The sequence below is a fragment of the Palaemon carinicauda genome, chromosome 28, assembly GCF_036898095.1.
Source record: "Palaemon carinicauda isolate YSFRI2023 chromosome 28, ASM3689809v2, whole genome shotgun sequence".
NCBI lineage: Eukaryota > Metazoa > Arthropoda > Malacostraca > Decapoda > Palaemonidae > Palaemon > Palaemon carinicauda.
The window spans coordinates 57,474,723-57,489,722 of record NC_090752.1 but is presented as its reverse complement, the minus strand read 5'-3'; the positions used below and the strand labels follow the sequence as shown (position 1 = coordinate 57,489,722).

Below are 15,000 nucleotides of genomic sequence, written 5' to 3'. Positions count from 1 at the left end.
AAAATTGCTTCATTATCTCCAATGTCTGCTCTCCTCTACCTTACGTTGACCTTGCGCCTCCTGCTTTCCACTGTGAGACCATCTTGCTCAAAGCAGGCGTAAAAAATCTCATATTCCATTTATGTTTCTAATTTTGAGTCTCTTACAATTATCGTCTTCCTTTCTTCTGATTAAAAGACCCTATTCTGCTTACATTAGATCTTCAACCCCTCTTTTCAGCAACATCCTTCCATTTTAGATATTTCAAAACCTGTTATGGCATGGTTATGATCAACTGCATGTAGGTGCTTCTGTGTCTTCCTTTACTTCCTCTTCTTTGTACTTTTTTCAATAATATAAAGCATGACTCAGATCATGAGCCGAACGTCTGTACAAAATTGAAAAAAAGAATTATTTGGAACTCTTATGTCTCACCTGCCTAAATTATATCTTGAGAAGTACTCAATTCTCGCATAGGGCTATATTATAAAGATAATATCAAGTTGCCAAAGACATCTTGCTTGGGAATTGTTCTTTAACATTATGTTAATTATATGTAAACTTTATGATCACTTTTGTTTTTCTAGTATAAAACTTTTGTAGTTGTGGACGTGTCTTTCCTATCCATATGCAGGGATGTTGAATAGGATCATAGATAGGATAGGTGAGGTGAGAAACTCCTCATGCCTATGATAAATATAATCCTGTATTGTTCCAATGTTAGTAGGGGCTATTTGGCAATAGTTTCTCCCCTGAACAGGATCTGCAGATAAAGCAAAAGCATATGTTTGTATTTAAGAATCAAGTCTTTCTCATAGTTGGTTGATATAATTTCTGTTTATGTTTTTATTTTATATCCACAGCACCTCCTAGATTTACCACCACCCCAGATGATGTCACTTACGTTAATATCGGGGACTCGATCATCTTGAACTGCGAGGCGGAAGGGACACCGAAACCAGAGATATTTTGGTTCCGTGATGATAATCCCGTGATGCCCTCTGATACTGTGGGCATCTTCAATGATGGTACTGAACTCAGGATTAATAAGATAAGAGATCAAGATATAGGTGATTATGTCTGCGTAGCTAGGAATGCTGAAGGCAGAGTCCACCACGAAGCCAAAGTTGTTATTGCGGGTAAGCCGTGTGTTTTATTTTTTTTATTATTGTTTAGTTTTTAATCTGAACATTGATAGGAGTGGCTCAATTTTTAATAGTATCAATGAAAGCGTTTCATTTTACTACTGACTTCCAAATTTAAACTCATTGTCAATGGGCAGTAGTTTTGGGAAAACTATTAGAATAACTTATTTATACTTATGAATTTTGTTGATCAAGATATAATTATCTGTGTCTACTTCACTTTACAGGTGGTGCTGTTATAATCACACCACCCCACAATCAAACCAAACAGGAGGGAGAGAAAGCAGAATTTCCTTGTGAAGCAAAAGCATTGCCTGGAAATGTTACAGTTACATGGAAAAGAGAGGGGGTTTCCATCAACAAGCTCTCCTGGCTGGATACTCGCTCCATTATAAGGAGAGATGGTAGTCTAGTCATTAATCCAACCAGTGCAGATGATGGAGGCTACTTCACCTGTGAGGTTTCCAACGGCATTGGAACACCTCAACGAGCGACAGCTTTCCTCAATGTAGAATGTAAGTCTTTCTGATATTCTTATCTATTCAAACATATTATATACATAATTTCACACACATATTTATATGTTTGTATTTGTGCATGTATGTGCATCAAATGCACTGATTTACATTGTGTTTCTTATTCTTAATTATAGTTCACATCTATATTATTTTTGCATTTGCCCCACAGAGGATCTTGCTACTTAATGATTGAATTGATTTATTTGAGTGTATGTCGGGCATCAAATGTTTTTCGAGCTCAGAGGATTGTCTCATTACTATTGAAATATAATTATTATTTCATCAATGTTAGGTTGGCAGTAACCCTGTGGATAACACTATTGCCACAGATTTAGTATGAATTCAGATAAATATGTATGGTTTTGTGGAAGTTAATAGGATTATTTTCATTGGGAAGATCATAGAACTGTACTAATGTCTCACTTGATAGAAAAAATTGTTTGAGATAATTATGGTAAACTGGTATAGATCAGTTTCACTTCATATCATGATCCCTTTATATGCTGTTTTTAAAACTGATTCTCTATATTTTTTATATTTTATTTTTAGTTTAGTGTAGCATACAAATATTTTTTCCCATTGTTCTCCCTCAATGAAGTCATGGTTATCTCATTTGCAATAGAGATTACAAGAACTAGTTATTAAATACTTATATTTGAGAAACTCTATGGTCGCAAGCATTTCTTAGCTACTAAGTGAATGTAGAACTTTCTTCAGTAATCAACCCTCTCAATTTTGTTCTCATAAGTTAGAATTACCAAGAACGAAGTGTTTATTGTACAGTGGCTTATGAAATATTGAGATTATGTAACCATACATACTAGAATATTTTGTCATTTCATCTTGATATGCCCTGAACTATTATCAGAATCTTAGTATAGTATTTTTATTTACATTGGAATCCCAATGAAATAAATTCTTTCCTTTACAGACCCTGCACGTGTGACTTATACTCCAACAGTTCAATATCTACCATTTAGGCAACAAGGAATTATCAAATGCTTCATCAAAAGTAATCCTCCTGTTCAGTTCGTAACTTGGATTAAAGACAAAAGATTGTTTGATGCTGAGAATGAAAGCGCAGTTGTTAAACTTAATAATGGGTCGTTACTAATAACCAAGGTAAGAACCAAGATACTGTATGTGTTTTTAGTATGTTTGCATGCTTAAATCTTTTGTTTATTTTTTAGTTTTTTATGAGAATACTTGAGGAAGTTGTTAATTGAAATGTAGTAGCATTAAACTGCTGAATTATTTGGTGCTGTAATATAAGTATATTAGTAATTGTCATTTCTTCACACTACATCAATACCTTGTTATTTTACTTTGAATGAAGGTTCACGTGGGTGAGTCATAAAGAAATCTCCTGTAAACGAAATGCTTTTCAAGTTCTCAGTGGAGAACAAATACAGTGTCTCCTATTCGCTAAGTCTGCGATTACATTCACAACTCTACTAGCATTATTGTTGTATGGTTTACTGATAGTATTTAATGATTTCTATTTTTCTTCAGTCCTGTGCTGTTGGAGAAATTTGTTATAGTGATATAATTTGATAGTAGAATCTTATGCAAAATAATTTTAGCAGCAAAAATGGCCATTGTATAACTCCGACTGTATTGTTGATGCTTGAAAATGTTTATGCACTATGTATATAACTAATGTTTTCTCTAAGGTTTTCTCAGAAAGAAAATGGTCCAATGAGGGGATAAAAACTTTCAATAGATGCCTTTCTTGGCCTTACCTACAGTAGATGCCATTAAAGATACTTCTAGCTTTAATAAAATACTATTCTCAGGATCTTGGAACACTTGATGAAAGACAATGTTCATCCCAGTTATAGGTTGCAATGCCAGCCTCTCTTGATATTCCAGCATCAGCCAGCAGCTTCTTCACTCTATGACTGACCACTGTAGACGTCAGTTGTTGTGATGAAATTGATTCAATTGAAAAATTTTAAAGATAAAGGATGTCCAGTCTAGGAATAGAGTTAGAGAAGGTCCGGTTTAGGAATGGACTTAGGTGTTGAAGTCTCTTTCAAGTTTTTTAAAAATAATCTTAGGTCAGGATGCTTGAAAGATTCAGCCCCAGAAGTCTGTTAACTTGTGATACAGCCATTTAAAAGCAGTAAGATTAGTTCTCTTATTTCCAAATAGGCTTACAGTGGTGAGGGATATGTAGACTCAAAGGATGTTTTTATCTGACGTTACTTTTAAAAACTTACTCTTTGTTTACCACTACTTGAGAGAGGTGGTTATTTATGGAAGAGTATTATGTCAGAAATTTCAAAAACACTTGTATTTTACATTGGAAGCTGTAAGAATATAATTAAATGAGAAATTAATGTTGAGATACAGATTGGACAAGAAGGCTTTGTCATCTTTGAGTTAATTTTGTCAGGAAGGCCAGTTAGGAACGAAGTAGTGAGGGTGAGAACGGGTGTAAGAAATGAGTTAGCAGCTAGAGTGGATATGAATGTGTTGAGGTGGCTTAGCCATGTTGAGAAAATGGAAAATGGCTGTCTGGTAAAGAAGGTGAGGAATGCAAGAGTCGATGGGAGAAGTACAAGAGGAAGGCCAAGGTTTGGGTGGATGGATGGAGTGAAGAAAGCTCTGGGTGATAGGAGGATAGATGTGAGAGAGGCAAGAGAGCGTGCTAGAAATAGGAATGAATGGCGAGCGATTGTGACGCAGTTCCGGTAGGTCCTGCTGCTTCCTCTGGTGCCTTGGAGGTAGCAGAAGTAGGGGATTCAGCGTTATGAAGCTTCATCAGTGGTGGATAACGGGGGAGGGTGGGCTGTGGCACCGTAGTAGTACCAGCCAAACTCGGTTAAGTCCCTTGTCAGGCTGGGAGGAATGTAGAGAGGAAAGGTCCCCTTTTTTTTGTTCCATTTGTTTGATGTCGACTACCCCCCAAAATTGGGGGAAGTTCCTTGGTATATGGATGGATGTATAAGGCCAATTTGGATAGTGGAACTTGTTTTGCCATTTGTGATAACTTCTCTAGCCGATTCTACAGTGAAGAATGCCAAAATTCAGTAAATCAGACCATTTTACCTTTAAAGAATTCTGTATTATTATATGGTACTGAAAGTAAGAAGTGAAGTGGCCTCCCTACTGCAAATGTGAAGTCGCTGGAAAGAATAGACTGTCTGCAACTTATTCCCCTGTAGTAGGCAGTCAAAATATTGATAGTATGGTATCAGTTACCCTTTTAACCAAAGCTAGGTTATGCAGTGCCATGTACTATTTGATAGAAGCCCACATGGGTTAAATCCTCTGATGATATTAATTATGATACTGTAGTAATACAATAATAAAGTGATAAAATAAACTTTCCAATTTACTCTTTATTTCTTAGAAATTGGTGGTTTAATTTGTAACAAGCAAATGTCTTGGTTCAGGAGGATTTCATGTGGCTCTTATACTAGTGTACGAGGGAAAATAAATCTTGGGAAGTAAAATATTTACTTTTTACCTCCTATTCCAAGTACATTTAAAGATCTCCAATTGAAACAAATGTGTTACTGAGGCTTTTAATAAAATCGTCTCCTTTATATTCATAGGTAAATCAGTCACATCAAGGTCGCTACAGCTGCACTCCCTATAACCGCCACACCACGGCAGGCTCGTCTGGTGACATGGAGGTGTGTAATTTTGTCTAAAAATTTTTGTAGATTAAATAAAGGACTTGTGTTATTTATAATTTCCCCTCTTAATGGATACATTGCCCGGATATATTCAGACTGAGCAAATAATACCGTAGTCTTTTTCTTTTTTTTTCTCATCTTTTTCCCCTTTCTTTTTGATATACTGTACTGTCCATTTTTTTTTATTTAACATTTACAGATTTTGAAGTATAAAGGACCTTTGGTGATGTACTTGCTTTTTATTTATGATTTGCCCTCCATTTTCTGTCATTCTTATACTTGTCCTGTCTTTCTCCTTTCATATGTTGTAGATTGTTTATTTATATACTAATATGAGTATAGATTTCTGTTCTTTTAGATTTGGTTTTCTTTTTTTTTTAGTCTACCCCATTTAGTTTCTGCGGTAATAGTTTACTAGAGCACGCTCTCCATTTACTCCAAAATTATGCATTCTTGCAGATCTCCTCTTCTTGTACAGTAATTATGAGATTCATTAAATGCTGGGAAAGCAAAAAATAGCAAGATATGTTGCGGGAGGGGTTGGTTGAGGAGGTACTAAGCGACCAGGAACCGACATCGTCATCATAGTCATCCAAACAGAAGTTCGTGATGTCAGCGGACATTTGGTATATATTCAAAATATATACTAAACTTAAAATGGAATAATTACTCAAAAGTGTCACTATTTGTGAATTGTATATTTTAATTGGTAAATACTTGACAATAAATCTTATTTTTTTAAAGAAACTTTTTATGAGAATGACTATTTTTGCAGCGTATGTCTGTTTTCATTGGTGGGAAATTGGCAGACATCCTTAGTGTAGCAAAACGTCGTCTGGGAAAACAAGTCATTCACAAAATAGTTTCTTTAAAAAAACATTTTGATAAGATTTACTATCAAATATTTACCAATTAGAAATATACAATTCACAAATAGCGACACTTTTGAGTAATTACTCCATTTTAAGTTTAGTATATATTTTGAATATACACCAAATGTACGCTGACATCACAAACTTCTGTTTGATTGACTCTGTTGACGATGTCGGTTCCAGGTCGCTTAGTACCTCCTCAACCAACCCCTCTCCCTCCCCTCTTTCGCGACATATCTTCCTATTTTTTCGCTTTCCCAGCATTTAAAGACCCTCCTAATTACTGTACAAGAAGAGGAGAGCTGCAAGAATACATAATTTTATAGTAAATGGAGAGCGTGCTCTTGTAAACTACTGTATTACAGTTTCTGCTTATATTTCCATTCCTTGATATTTATATCCCTTTCATTTCATTCAGCTCTTATTAACGTGGGTTCTTTCCAAATTATGACTGCTTTATAGCAATCCTTTTATTTTTCAATATTGAAAGAGTCCGTTCATAAAGTACTGAGAAGAAAAGCAAATGCACTTCCCAAATTTCCAGGGTTCCTTCTCAGACTGGGGTTTGAACCTAGTTTTGTTACTCACTTTTACAAGTCTCTTTAAATGTTTTTACTGTCCTCCCTTTTTTACTATGTTGTTTATGATGTTAATTTACATCTGCCCTGATACTTAAAGAAACGTTTCTTCCCTACAGGTGCTTGTCCGTGATCCTCCAGTATTTAACCCCCGACCACAGCCTCAGTATCACGGTCAAGTTGGCGAAGAAGTGACTTTGGTTTGTGGGGGTCAAGGTTCTCCACCGCCGGAAGTTACTTGGAAACGGGTAAGGTTTGATTTGTTAAAGTTTATCAGTATACTGTATGTTGAATTTAACAGATTTTGTAGTATATGAAGAGCGCACCCTTTGGATCATAGATTCCTATTTACTTACCATTCATTCTTGATGCAGGCTAACAATTTATGTTGCAGTCTGTATTCTTTACAAATGCCCATTATGTCCATTGATTATATTGGCTGTGTTGCTAAATACATGCAGTGCTATATCTCTATTCTTCTTTCTTCATTGTTTTTGTAAATACTTCTTCCTTACTCTTAAGTTTTGAATGTGTTCCTATTTTTTCAATTGTGAAAAAACAAGAATCCGAAAAAACAGATTACAAACAGTAACATGGAATGTTCTTTCATTTTGCAGAGAGATGGCCAAAATTTGCCGAGAGACCGTGCCGACCTCGGCAATGGCAATCTGACCATCCGCAACTTACGAAAAAGTGACCATGCTTATTATGAATGTATGGTAAGCAATGAAATAGCTACGCTGGTAGCAGCAACGCAATTGCTTGTTGAGGGAACAACTCCACACCCACCATATAATATTTCTAGTGAAACAAAGCCATTCAGTGTGAAGCTCTCGTGGCTTCCGGGATATCCAGGTGGTAAAGACTGGGAACAACAATACACTATATGGTAAGTTGATGTTCTGCTTTCATGATTGTGAATGCTTTTGAATCAGTTCTGTATCCAGTCTCTGTTCATAGCAAACAAATCATTGTAACAGGTAGCCGTATACTTAAGTTCAAAGTAGTGTACATGACTCTATATATACTTGTTCAAAAAATATCCTTGTGTAGATCAGTTGATATTTGTGTTTATGTACTGTGTTTAAAAAAGATTTGTATGGGTCATGCAAATTAATGTCACCTTGGTTTTTCAGGTACCGGACTGAAGGATCCCGCACTTGGTCTCAAATTGATGTTAAACCACCAGGGAGTACAAGCGTAACTATTCATAATCTGATGCCTGATTATACTTATGAATTTCAAGTTCAGGGAAAAAATGATCTGGGAGACGGAATGTTTTCCGACATAGTAACAGCTACTACAACAGGTATGTTGGCTAGATTTGCATTGATTAATTATACAGAGGAAGCTGAAACTAAGGAAACAAAAGATTATTTTTAGTTTGACGTTGATCATTAAATGAATTGCCGATATACTTTTAAAATACTAAAAAGTAAAGGAATCCCAGGTGGACTCCTGATTCAAATACGGTGAGTAACATTAAGGTGATACGACAATGAATATGGCCCCGTTGCATTGTAGTGTTTTATACTTAATGTTGTGTATAGTTTTCCTTTTCTTAGTACCGTAATAAATAACAATAATAAGAAGTTACTTTTACTAACACGGTGATGGTTATTTTGATATAAAGTAGAAATTCTTCACAAAGCTGTAGAATTTTAGACTGAAACTATTTGACTCTGCAGGATTTTTTTTCTCTCGCAGTGGTGGATCTGAATTCCTAAGTCCATTTATATCATTGATTTAGTTTTGGTTCTGTATATTCTTGTAGATTTCCACCTCTCAGTAAAATTTCATTTGCATCAGGTACGAATATAGAGAATTAACCTTTCATTAAATGTATTATTTTAAGTTCAACAGTGTTGTCTTTAAGCATATTTTCCTAGACCTTATAGAATAAAAGTTAAAATTTTTTTCATCTTATTTTGTTCTTCATGTGCTTGTATAATGAAGTGAAAATTATTGTAAAAAAAGTGTAGCTGTTTGTCTTAAATTACCGATTATAATTGGCATCAATATATTTATTTGGGAGACATGCATATCTATTTGAAAATAATTATTCATTTTGTATCCGATATCTAAATTTTCTTTCCAAGTTAAATCAACTCTTATTACTCAGTTGTCTCTCTCTCTCTCTCTCTCTCTCTCTCTCTCTCTCTCTCTCTCTCTCTCTCTCTCTCTCTCTCTCTGTTGTGGCATTTGAAATAAGTTTGTTTTGTCTTTTTGATAAGCAAGTAGAATTACAATTATTTGTTTTTAAGATTTATGTGGTATTAGCTTATAAATTTTATGTACCTTTCATGTTTTTTTTTAATATGCCATATCGTTTCCATGTTGATAGGTGTCTATTTCACTTCCTATTCATGAAGAAATTTTTTATATATGGCTTGAGTTTTTAGAAAATGTATGGGTGACAAAAATAGAGTTTATGCTTTACTTTCAAAATATATGCTTATTTTTCCTGCTTAGTCTTCTTAAATTAATGTGATCACAGCAGTAATGGTCTTCATTGCATAATAATCTCACTCATGCTTCACAAATAGCATCTAAAAGCGTCTATTTTAGCCTTCATGAGTTACTGCTAAGCCAAAGCCAGCATATTTGGTAATGCAGTTTGATAAGCGTCTTCTATTTGTCATTTGATCTTTTTATTTTAATCATCTGCTTTTTCTTTGACCTTGATGAAAGGATGTGTAGTACCGTATTTGTCTGATAGGTTGATACTTGATATGGTGAAAAATTGCGTTCTCTTCTACGTTATTGAATATAAGAAAAGGTATGCACTTTCAGACCTCTAGCAGGAATAGAGTCAATCTTGGAAGACAATTTATTTATGTAGACTAGGAAGAACAATGAAGAATTGGTACTAACTAGCAAAATCTCACTTTATGCGTGCATCCATGTAAGATACAATAATCATTATTTCACAATACCAATATTTCAGTGGTCAAAACTGTTTACAAATTATGATTTCAAATATATGAAAAGTGTTTGTACCTCAGTGATTGATGACATTGCCAGTAGGAAGTATGCTGTGTGGGATCAGGCCAGAAGCAGTTATGTTTTTGTTTGGTCTATAGGGGAAAGTGGTATTGGTCGTGGCCTTTGTCACTAAAGGACTTTTCTCTCATCGTTTTGCCAAATTTCTTTCATCTTTTTGTCACTATTTTACTCCTCTTTTTGTGGTATTAGTAGTGCCTATTGCCACTAAAGGACTTTCTCTTATCGTTTTGTCAAATTTCTTTCATTTTTTTGTAATTATTTTGCTCCTTCTTGTACATTCACAGTATTACAGATAAATTAAATCATTAACCGAGTCTAAGTGTGTTTTTGATCTGTAATATCTTACTTGAGGAGCATTTTTCATGAGTTTGATTTTAAGGCTTTGTTTCATAATTTTTTTTCATATTAAAGATGTCTCAGTATTAGTATGTCCTCATACTTGAAATGTGGCAGAATTTTGTTCATTTCTTTATTTTCTTATTTTAGATTCACTTTTTCAAGTGCTAGGTTCATTTTGTGATCAGCTAAGGTTAAAACTGTCTTAAAGTCTGTACTTGTCATATTTTACAGTGATCAGAATATGGCATACTGATTTTGACTTGTATTGGTTGGTTTCTGACTGTCACTTTTCCTATTCACATAGAGAAAGATAAAAAATTTTCATGATTCCATTTATTTAGATACTACCTGTAGTTTGAATACCTGAAAGACTGGTATTTAGGTGATCGAATAGGGTGTCTGAATAGAGTTTGATCTCATTTGCAGTTTTTTAAGCAGCCCTGAAGAGAAAGTTGTGATTGTTTAGAGTTTTTAGCGAGTGTAAATATATCTTATCTGTGGATTTTGGAGATACATCTGTATGTAGGACCTTTGCTGTTATTACATTTTATCTAGTGGCATGATGTGCCTGACATTGATATGAGTATTAGTTCTGAGTATTTGACAATGATTGGTGTTACTGTACTTTTAACTCAAACCTATTTGAAAAATATATTGCCTAATACAGCTAGATAAGGTTCTGTCTTCTGTTAGTGTCTCAATAGATTCTGGAGACTCAAATTTCTAATGTTTTTTCTCGACAAGGGTGATTATGATTGGAACCACCACCAAAATATATCCTTCTTTGTCATCTTCCATAATATCCATTTCAAATGGTACCTTGGTTTTTTTTCCTTGTACCCTAAGTACTTGTTCCTTGTGCTTGTCTTGCAGATAATTAAAAACACTTTTTGTAGAGGTGTGTCACATTACCATTACCAATATAAGACTGAGAGGTTTATCTCAGTGATTTTGTGAAACCAACTCACAGTAAGTGTCTCCTATTGGTGGTATCATCACATACACAGGTACTACTGCACTGTTCATAATAAATATGGATTCATATAGGGTCATTTTTCTTGACCGGGGAAGGTTATTGTAGAAACTGTGAGACATTTAAACTGCTTTTGAGATTTTTGGTAGTGAGTTATCCTATAAAACTGTGAAATTGTTGAATGAATAACCTCAGGCTGTACAGTAGATATTTGGTATGTCAGACTGTATTAAAGGATTACGGCCTATCCCCCTTATTAATAAGCATGAATGATCCCCAATTTCCACCTAAAACACTTCAAGCTTTGAGCTATTAGCTTCATATTGAAAAGCAGTGTTATGGACAATGTTAGCAACAAAACTCTTTTTGTCTGTGTCACTGTTTATGTTTAGGAGCTTCATCCTATTTAAGCTCTTCCTAATTAAAAGATGACAAATATCCTCTAGCATTTTCTATAATGTCCTACAAAGGTTATTGAGTCCGTTGCATATTTTATTAGGGTCTTGCTTAGTAACTGTGAGAAACATAAAAGAATTCAAATGAAATGTCATCCTTGATAACAAAACTGCCCCACATAGAGTATAGTAACAGTGTGTCATTAATGCTTTCTCCCTACCCACGCAAATTGAACTTTTACCCTGTGACCTGGTTTGGTCTGACTTATACCCAAAGTGGAGTGACTGAGGTCTGACCTATCAAGTATATACTTACTTATTGAGGTTTCAAATGTAATTCCAGTTCTGGTTTTGCTTATGCAGTTTATATCTTTATTTGTTTGCTAAATTTTAATTGATCAAGTTGCATTATGATAGAAAAAAAAATAACTAAATCCTATTTCAGTCAAGAGTAAATTGATAACCAGCTCCAAGAAAAACTAACTATAAGGAAAGCTGGAAATGAATATTGTTAATATTCTTAATGTAGAATATTGAAAGGTAGCATTAAGCTTTGTGGGCCTAGTCCAGTACTGTATATGAAGTTTATTTTGGTTATGTTTTGTCTGTCATTAAAGTATACTGTACATTGAAAAATTGGCACTGTACTGCATACTCTTAGACATAATTATTTGTGACTGTATCATGTTTATATGAAGTATGAACCATTGCCTTGCTAGAGCCTATTACTTTGATGCAAAGGGATGTCAGACTGGGAATATATCAAGATCTTGCTCTCAAGTGACTTGAACATTATCTCAAGTAAGTTGTAAGGTCTAACTTCCCCTCTCAGTATGCTATGTCCTCCCACCACCTGGTCTCCTTACGCCTATCATTATCTTCTGTTTTTCTTAGCTTAAAACTGTAATTCTTTCAGTTCGTGAGAGACCTGGGTTTATTTCATGTTCCTTCTATCGCAAAGCTTAGTCCCTTCTCACTTTTTGCCAGCAAATCACTGCTTCTTTTTCCACTTCTTGAGTTCTCATTCTGACCTTAACTCATTTTTCTATGGATTTTTTTTATTCTGATCTTGCTCAGCCTTGCTGAGGACTGTAAAAATCCTGTTTTCTAACTGTTAGAAAATAAAAAATCAGTCAATCACAGTACACTGAAGTCCTTGAGCCATGCTCATGAAGATTATCTTGACAGCAGAAGCCTATATTACGCATCATTGCTCTTGGTGTGTGCATGTAACTTTCATTCATTATCTTTTATGTCCTGAGGTCATGTCTGTTTTGGTCATGCCCTTGCATGGAAAATGTGCAATTCTTGCAATCCATGTAAAGCATTGACTTTTATCCGGGGAAGACCTTTCCATTTTAAACAATGTAATCAATTTTGAAAAACTTTGAATAACTCATCACATTGGAGTGGTCTTAGAGAAAGTGGTATTTGAATCCCATTCAATAATCAATTCCACCCAGCATCCTTTACCTATGTTCTTTTCACATGGACAAGATATCATGAAGTACAGTACATGGAATTGAATTCCCATTTCAGTAACATTAACAGAAAAGATATATAGTGTGGATGGCATCACTGGGTCTTGACCCAGTAATGCCTTCCTCCTTGCTTTTCTATGTGTTAGACATTAGTGAAATTCACTATAGTCCTGCATACTGTAAAATGGCTGTTTTATCTCTTTTTCCATAGAATTTATTGCAAAGATCCAGTTCTCAGGCTGTCCAGATAGTTCCTCAGAATACTTTGTCATTCTTCATTGCAGAATTAGGAGGATTTGATTGATGGGAAATTATGATCTCTGGTGCCCATAAAACTTTGAGTAGGTACATTCTTGGCTACAAGTCTGCTAGGTACCATCTCTTCCACTTGCTTTCATTCAGCATACTGGAAACAAAAGAATTTTTTTATTTTTTCAGAAGGGCCTATCTCATTGAATTTCATGATCTAGCTACTTCAGTTCAATTCAAATTGGTCATTTGGAGTTCCCAAGCCACCATCTTCTTTTACCTTAGTGATGTTTATCACAACTACCTTAATATTTCTTTTATCCTGCGAGAGCCACTGACATACAATCCAGGTAAATTCCATCCTATTTTTTTTCACTTTTTATTTTAGTTTGATTTCATCCATTCCAGGCTGGATTCCTGCCTGATCTTATGTAAAGCAACAAACAGCCTTTAAAACTGGCAATCTGCTTTTTTTGGGACCTGGCTATAATTTACACACCTAGTGGCATTCAACTCTTGAGTTTTCAATGTTGGTGCTGGACTTTTACACTTGATAGCATCTTTATCATCAGAGATCTGCTGTCTACTTCAGATACCCTTCTAGTGTCATTTTATTCTTTATTAATATTATGGATATTCCTTTACCTTGTTAAAGTTCCTCTTCTTCCTGAATTGGGAGAATGAATTGTCATATTTAATAAGTTGATTGAAGATTTTGGAGTAGGCCTGAGTATGCTGTACCTCTTCGTGAACTAGATCATGATAAATATGTTGACTGTTGTTTCTTCACTTAATGTGGTAGGCTCTAGTAAGGCTGTAGTTTGTAGAGTATGTACAAAACAAAAGAATTTTTTTTTTAAAAGTGTATAGATATTGAATAGAAGGTTTACATTTTTTCTTAATAGTGTATATTGTTTCTTCTTATGCAATTCTTAAATTCTATACTTTTCTGAAACCTATTCTGCTTCATTTTCCACTATGTTATTTTCTCAACTTTGGGCATTTCTTCTTGCTTGTAACCTCGCCAACGCTTGGCCATGGATAGGTGGTGGAAATCCTGAAGTGCGCTCGTCTCCTGGGTCTAACTTACCGACAGCTGATCCAGGCTCCACACCCGGTAAGGTCTCTATTTCTTCTTATTCCTCATACCCTCTCTATATAATGGGAATGCTTATGTTAGCTGGAAGAAATGTGATGTAGTTATATGTGTAGCATATTCATTATGGTAATTTGGCACCACATTTCCAGATATTAGATTTTATCCGTGTGATCAAATATATCAAATTATTGCTTTTGCTTTGCTTTTGCTCAAGAATATACCATACACTCAATTGCAAAGTAAGGGAACCCATACAAAATAAATTTTCATGAAAGCTATTTTGTTTTCAATGTAACTTGTACACTGAGTTTCATTCTTTTCATTATTCATTTCCATTGATTCATTACCATGTCATTATTCACAGTCTCATCTATTTGATAGTTATTCTTTTGTTATTTATTTATTCCTTTATATAGGCATGTGTAGATGTAGTGACAATCTTTTTGAAGTCCACCACTGCATCAGTGATACCATTCTTTTTTGCTCTTTCTTATCCTACCATGGCATTATCCAGCTAGAAGTGCATGATTTTTATCTGCATGAAATGTTAGACTTTGTATTCATCCCCATGGATGACTGATAACCTCGGGCCACCAACAGTGTTTATCATATTTACAAGGAGTATTTTTTTTTTTATTATCAGTATGAATTTAGCAGAGATAAGTTATTGGTGTTACTCATTATTATTCTTCCTTGCTATAAGTTTTGATTTTATTTCT

The 15,000-nt window shown here is 34.7% G+C and overlaps 1 protein-coding gene across 12 annotated transcripts in view; it reads left to right on the top strand.

Moving 5' to 3' along the window:
• The window catches only part of LOC137621611 (protein turtle-like), a 187,441-nt gene that overhangs the window by 40,440 nt on the left and 132,001 nt on the right, over positions 1-15,000 (top strand). For 9 of the 12 annotated variants that reach the window (XM_068352047.1, XM_068352044.1, XM_068352045.1 and 6 more), the window contains exons 6-13: positions 843-1,118; positions 1,352-1,639; positions 2,574-2,764; positions 5,206-5,286; positions 6,859-6,987; positions 7,357-7,628; positions 7,876-8,048; positions 14,228-14,299. In XM_068352047.1, the coding sequence (XP_068208148.1) occupies positions 843-1,118; positions 1,352-1,639; positions 2,574-2,764; positions 5,206-5,286; positions 6,859-6,987; positions 7,357-7,628; positions 7,876-8,048; positions 14,228-14,299 (1,482 nt within the window). The remainder of the gene's footprint in view (positions 1-842; positions 1,119-1,351; positions 1,640-2,573; positions 2,765-5,205; positions 5,287-6,858; positions 6,988-7,356; positions 7,629-7,875; positions 8,049-14,227; positions 14,300-15,000) is intronic. The other 3 variants (XM_068352046.1, XM_068352043.1, XM_068352040.1) reach the window with 1 other exon arrangement.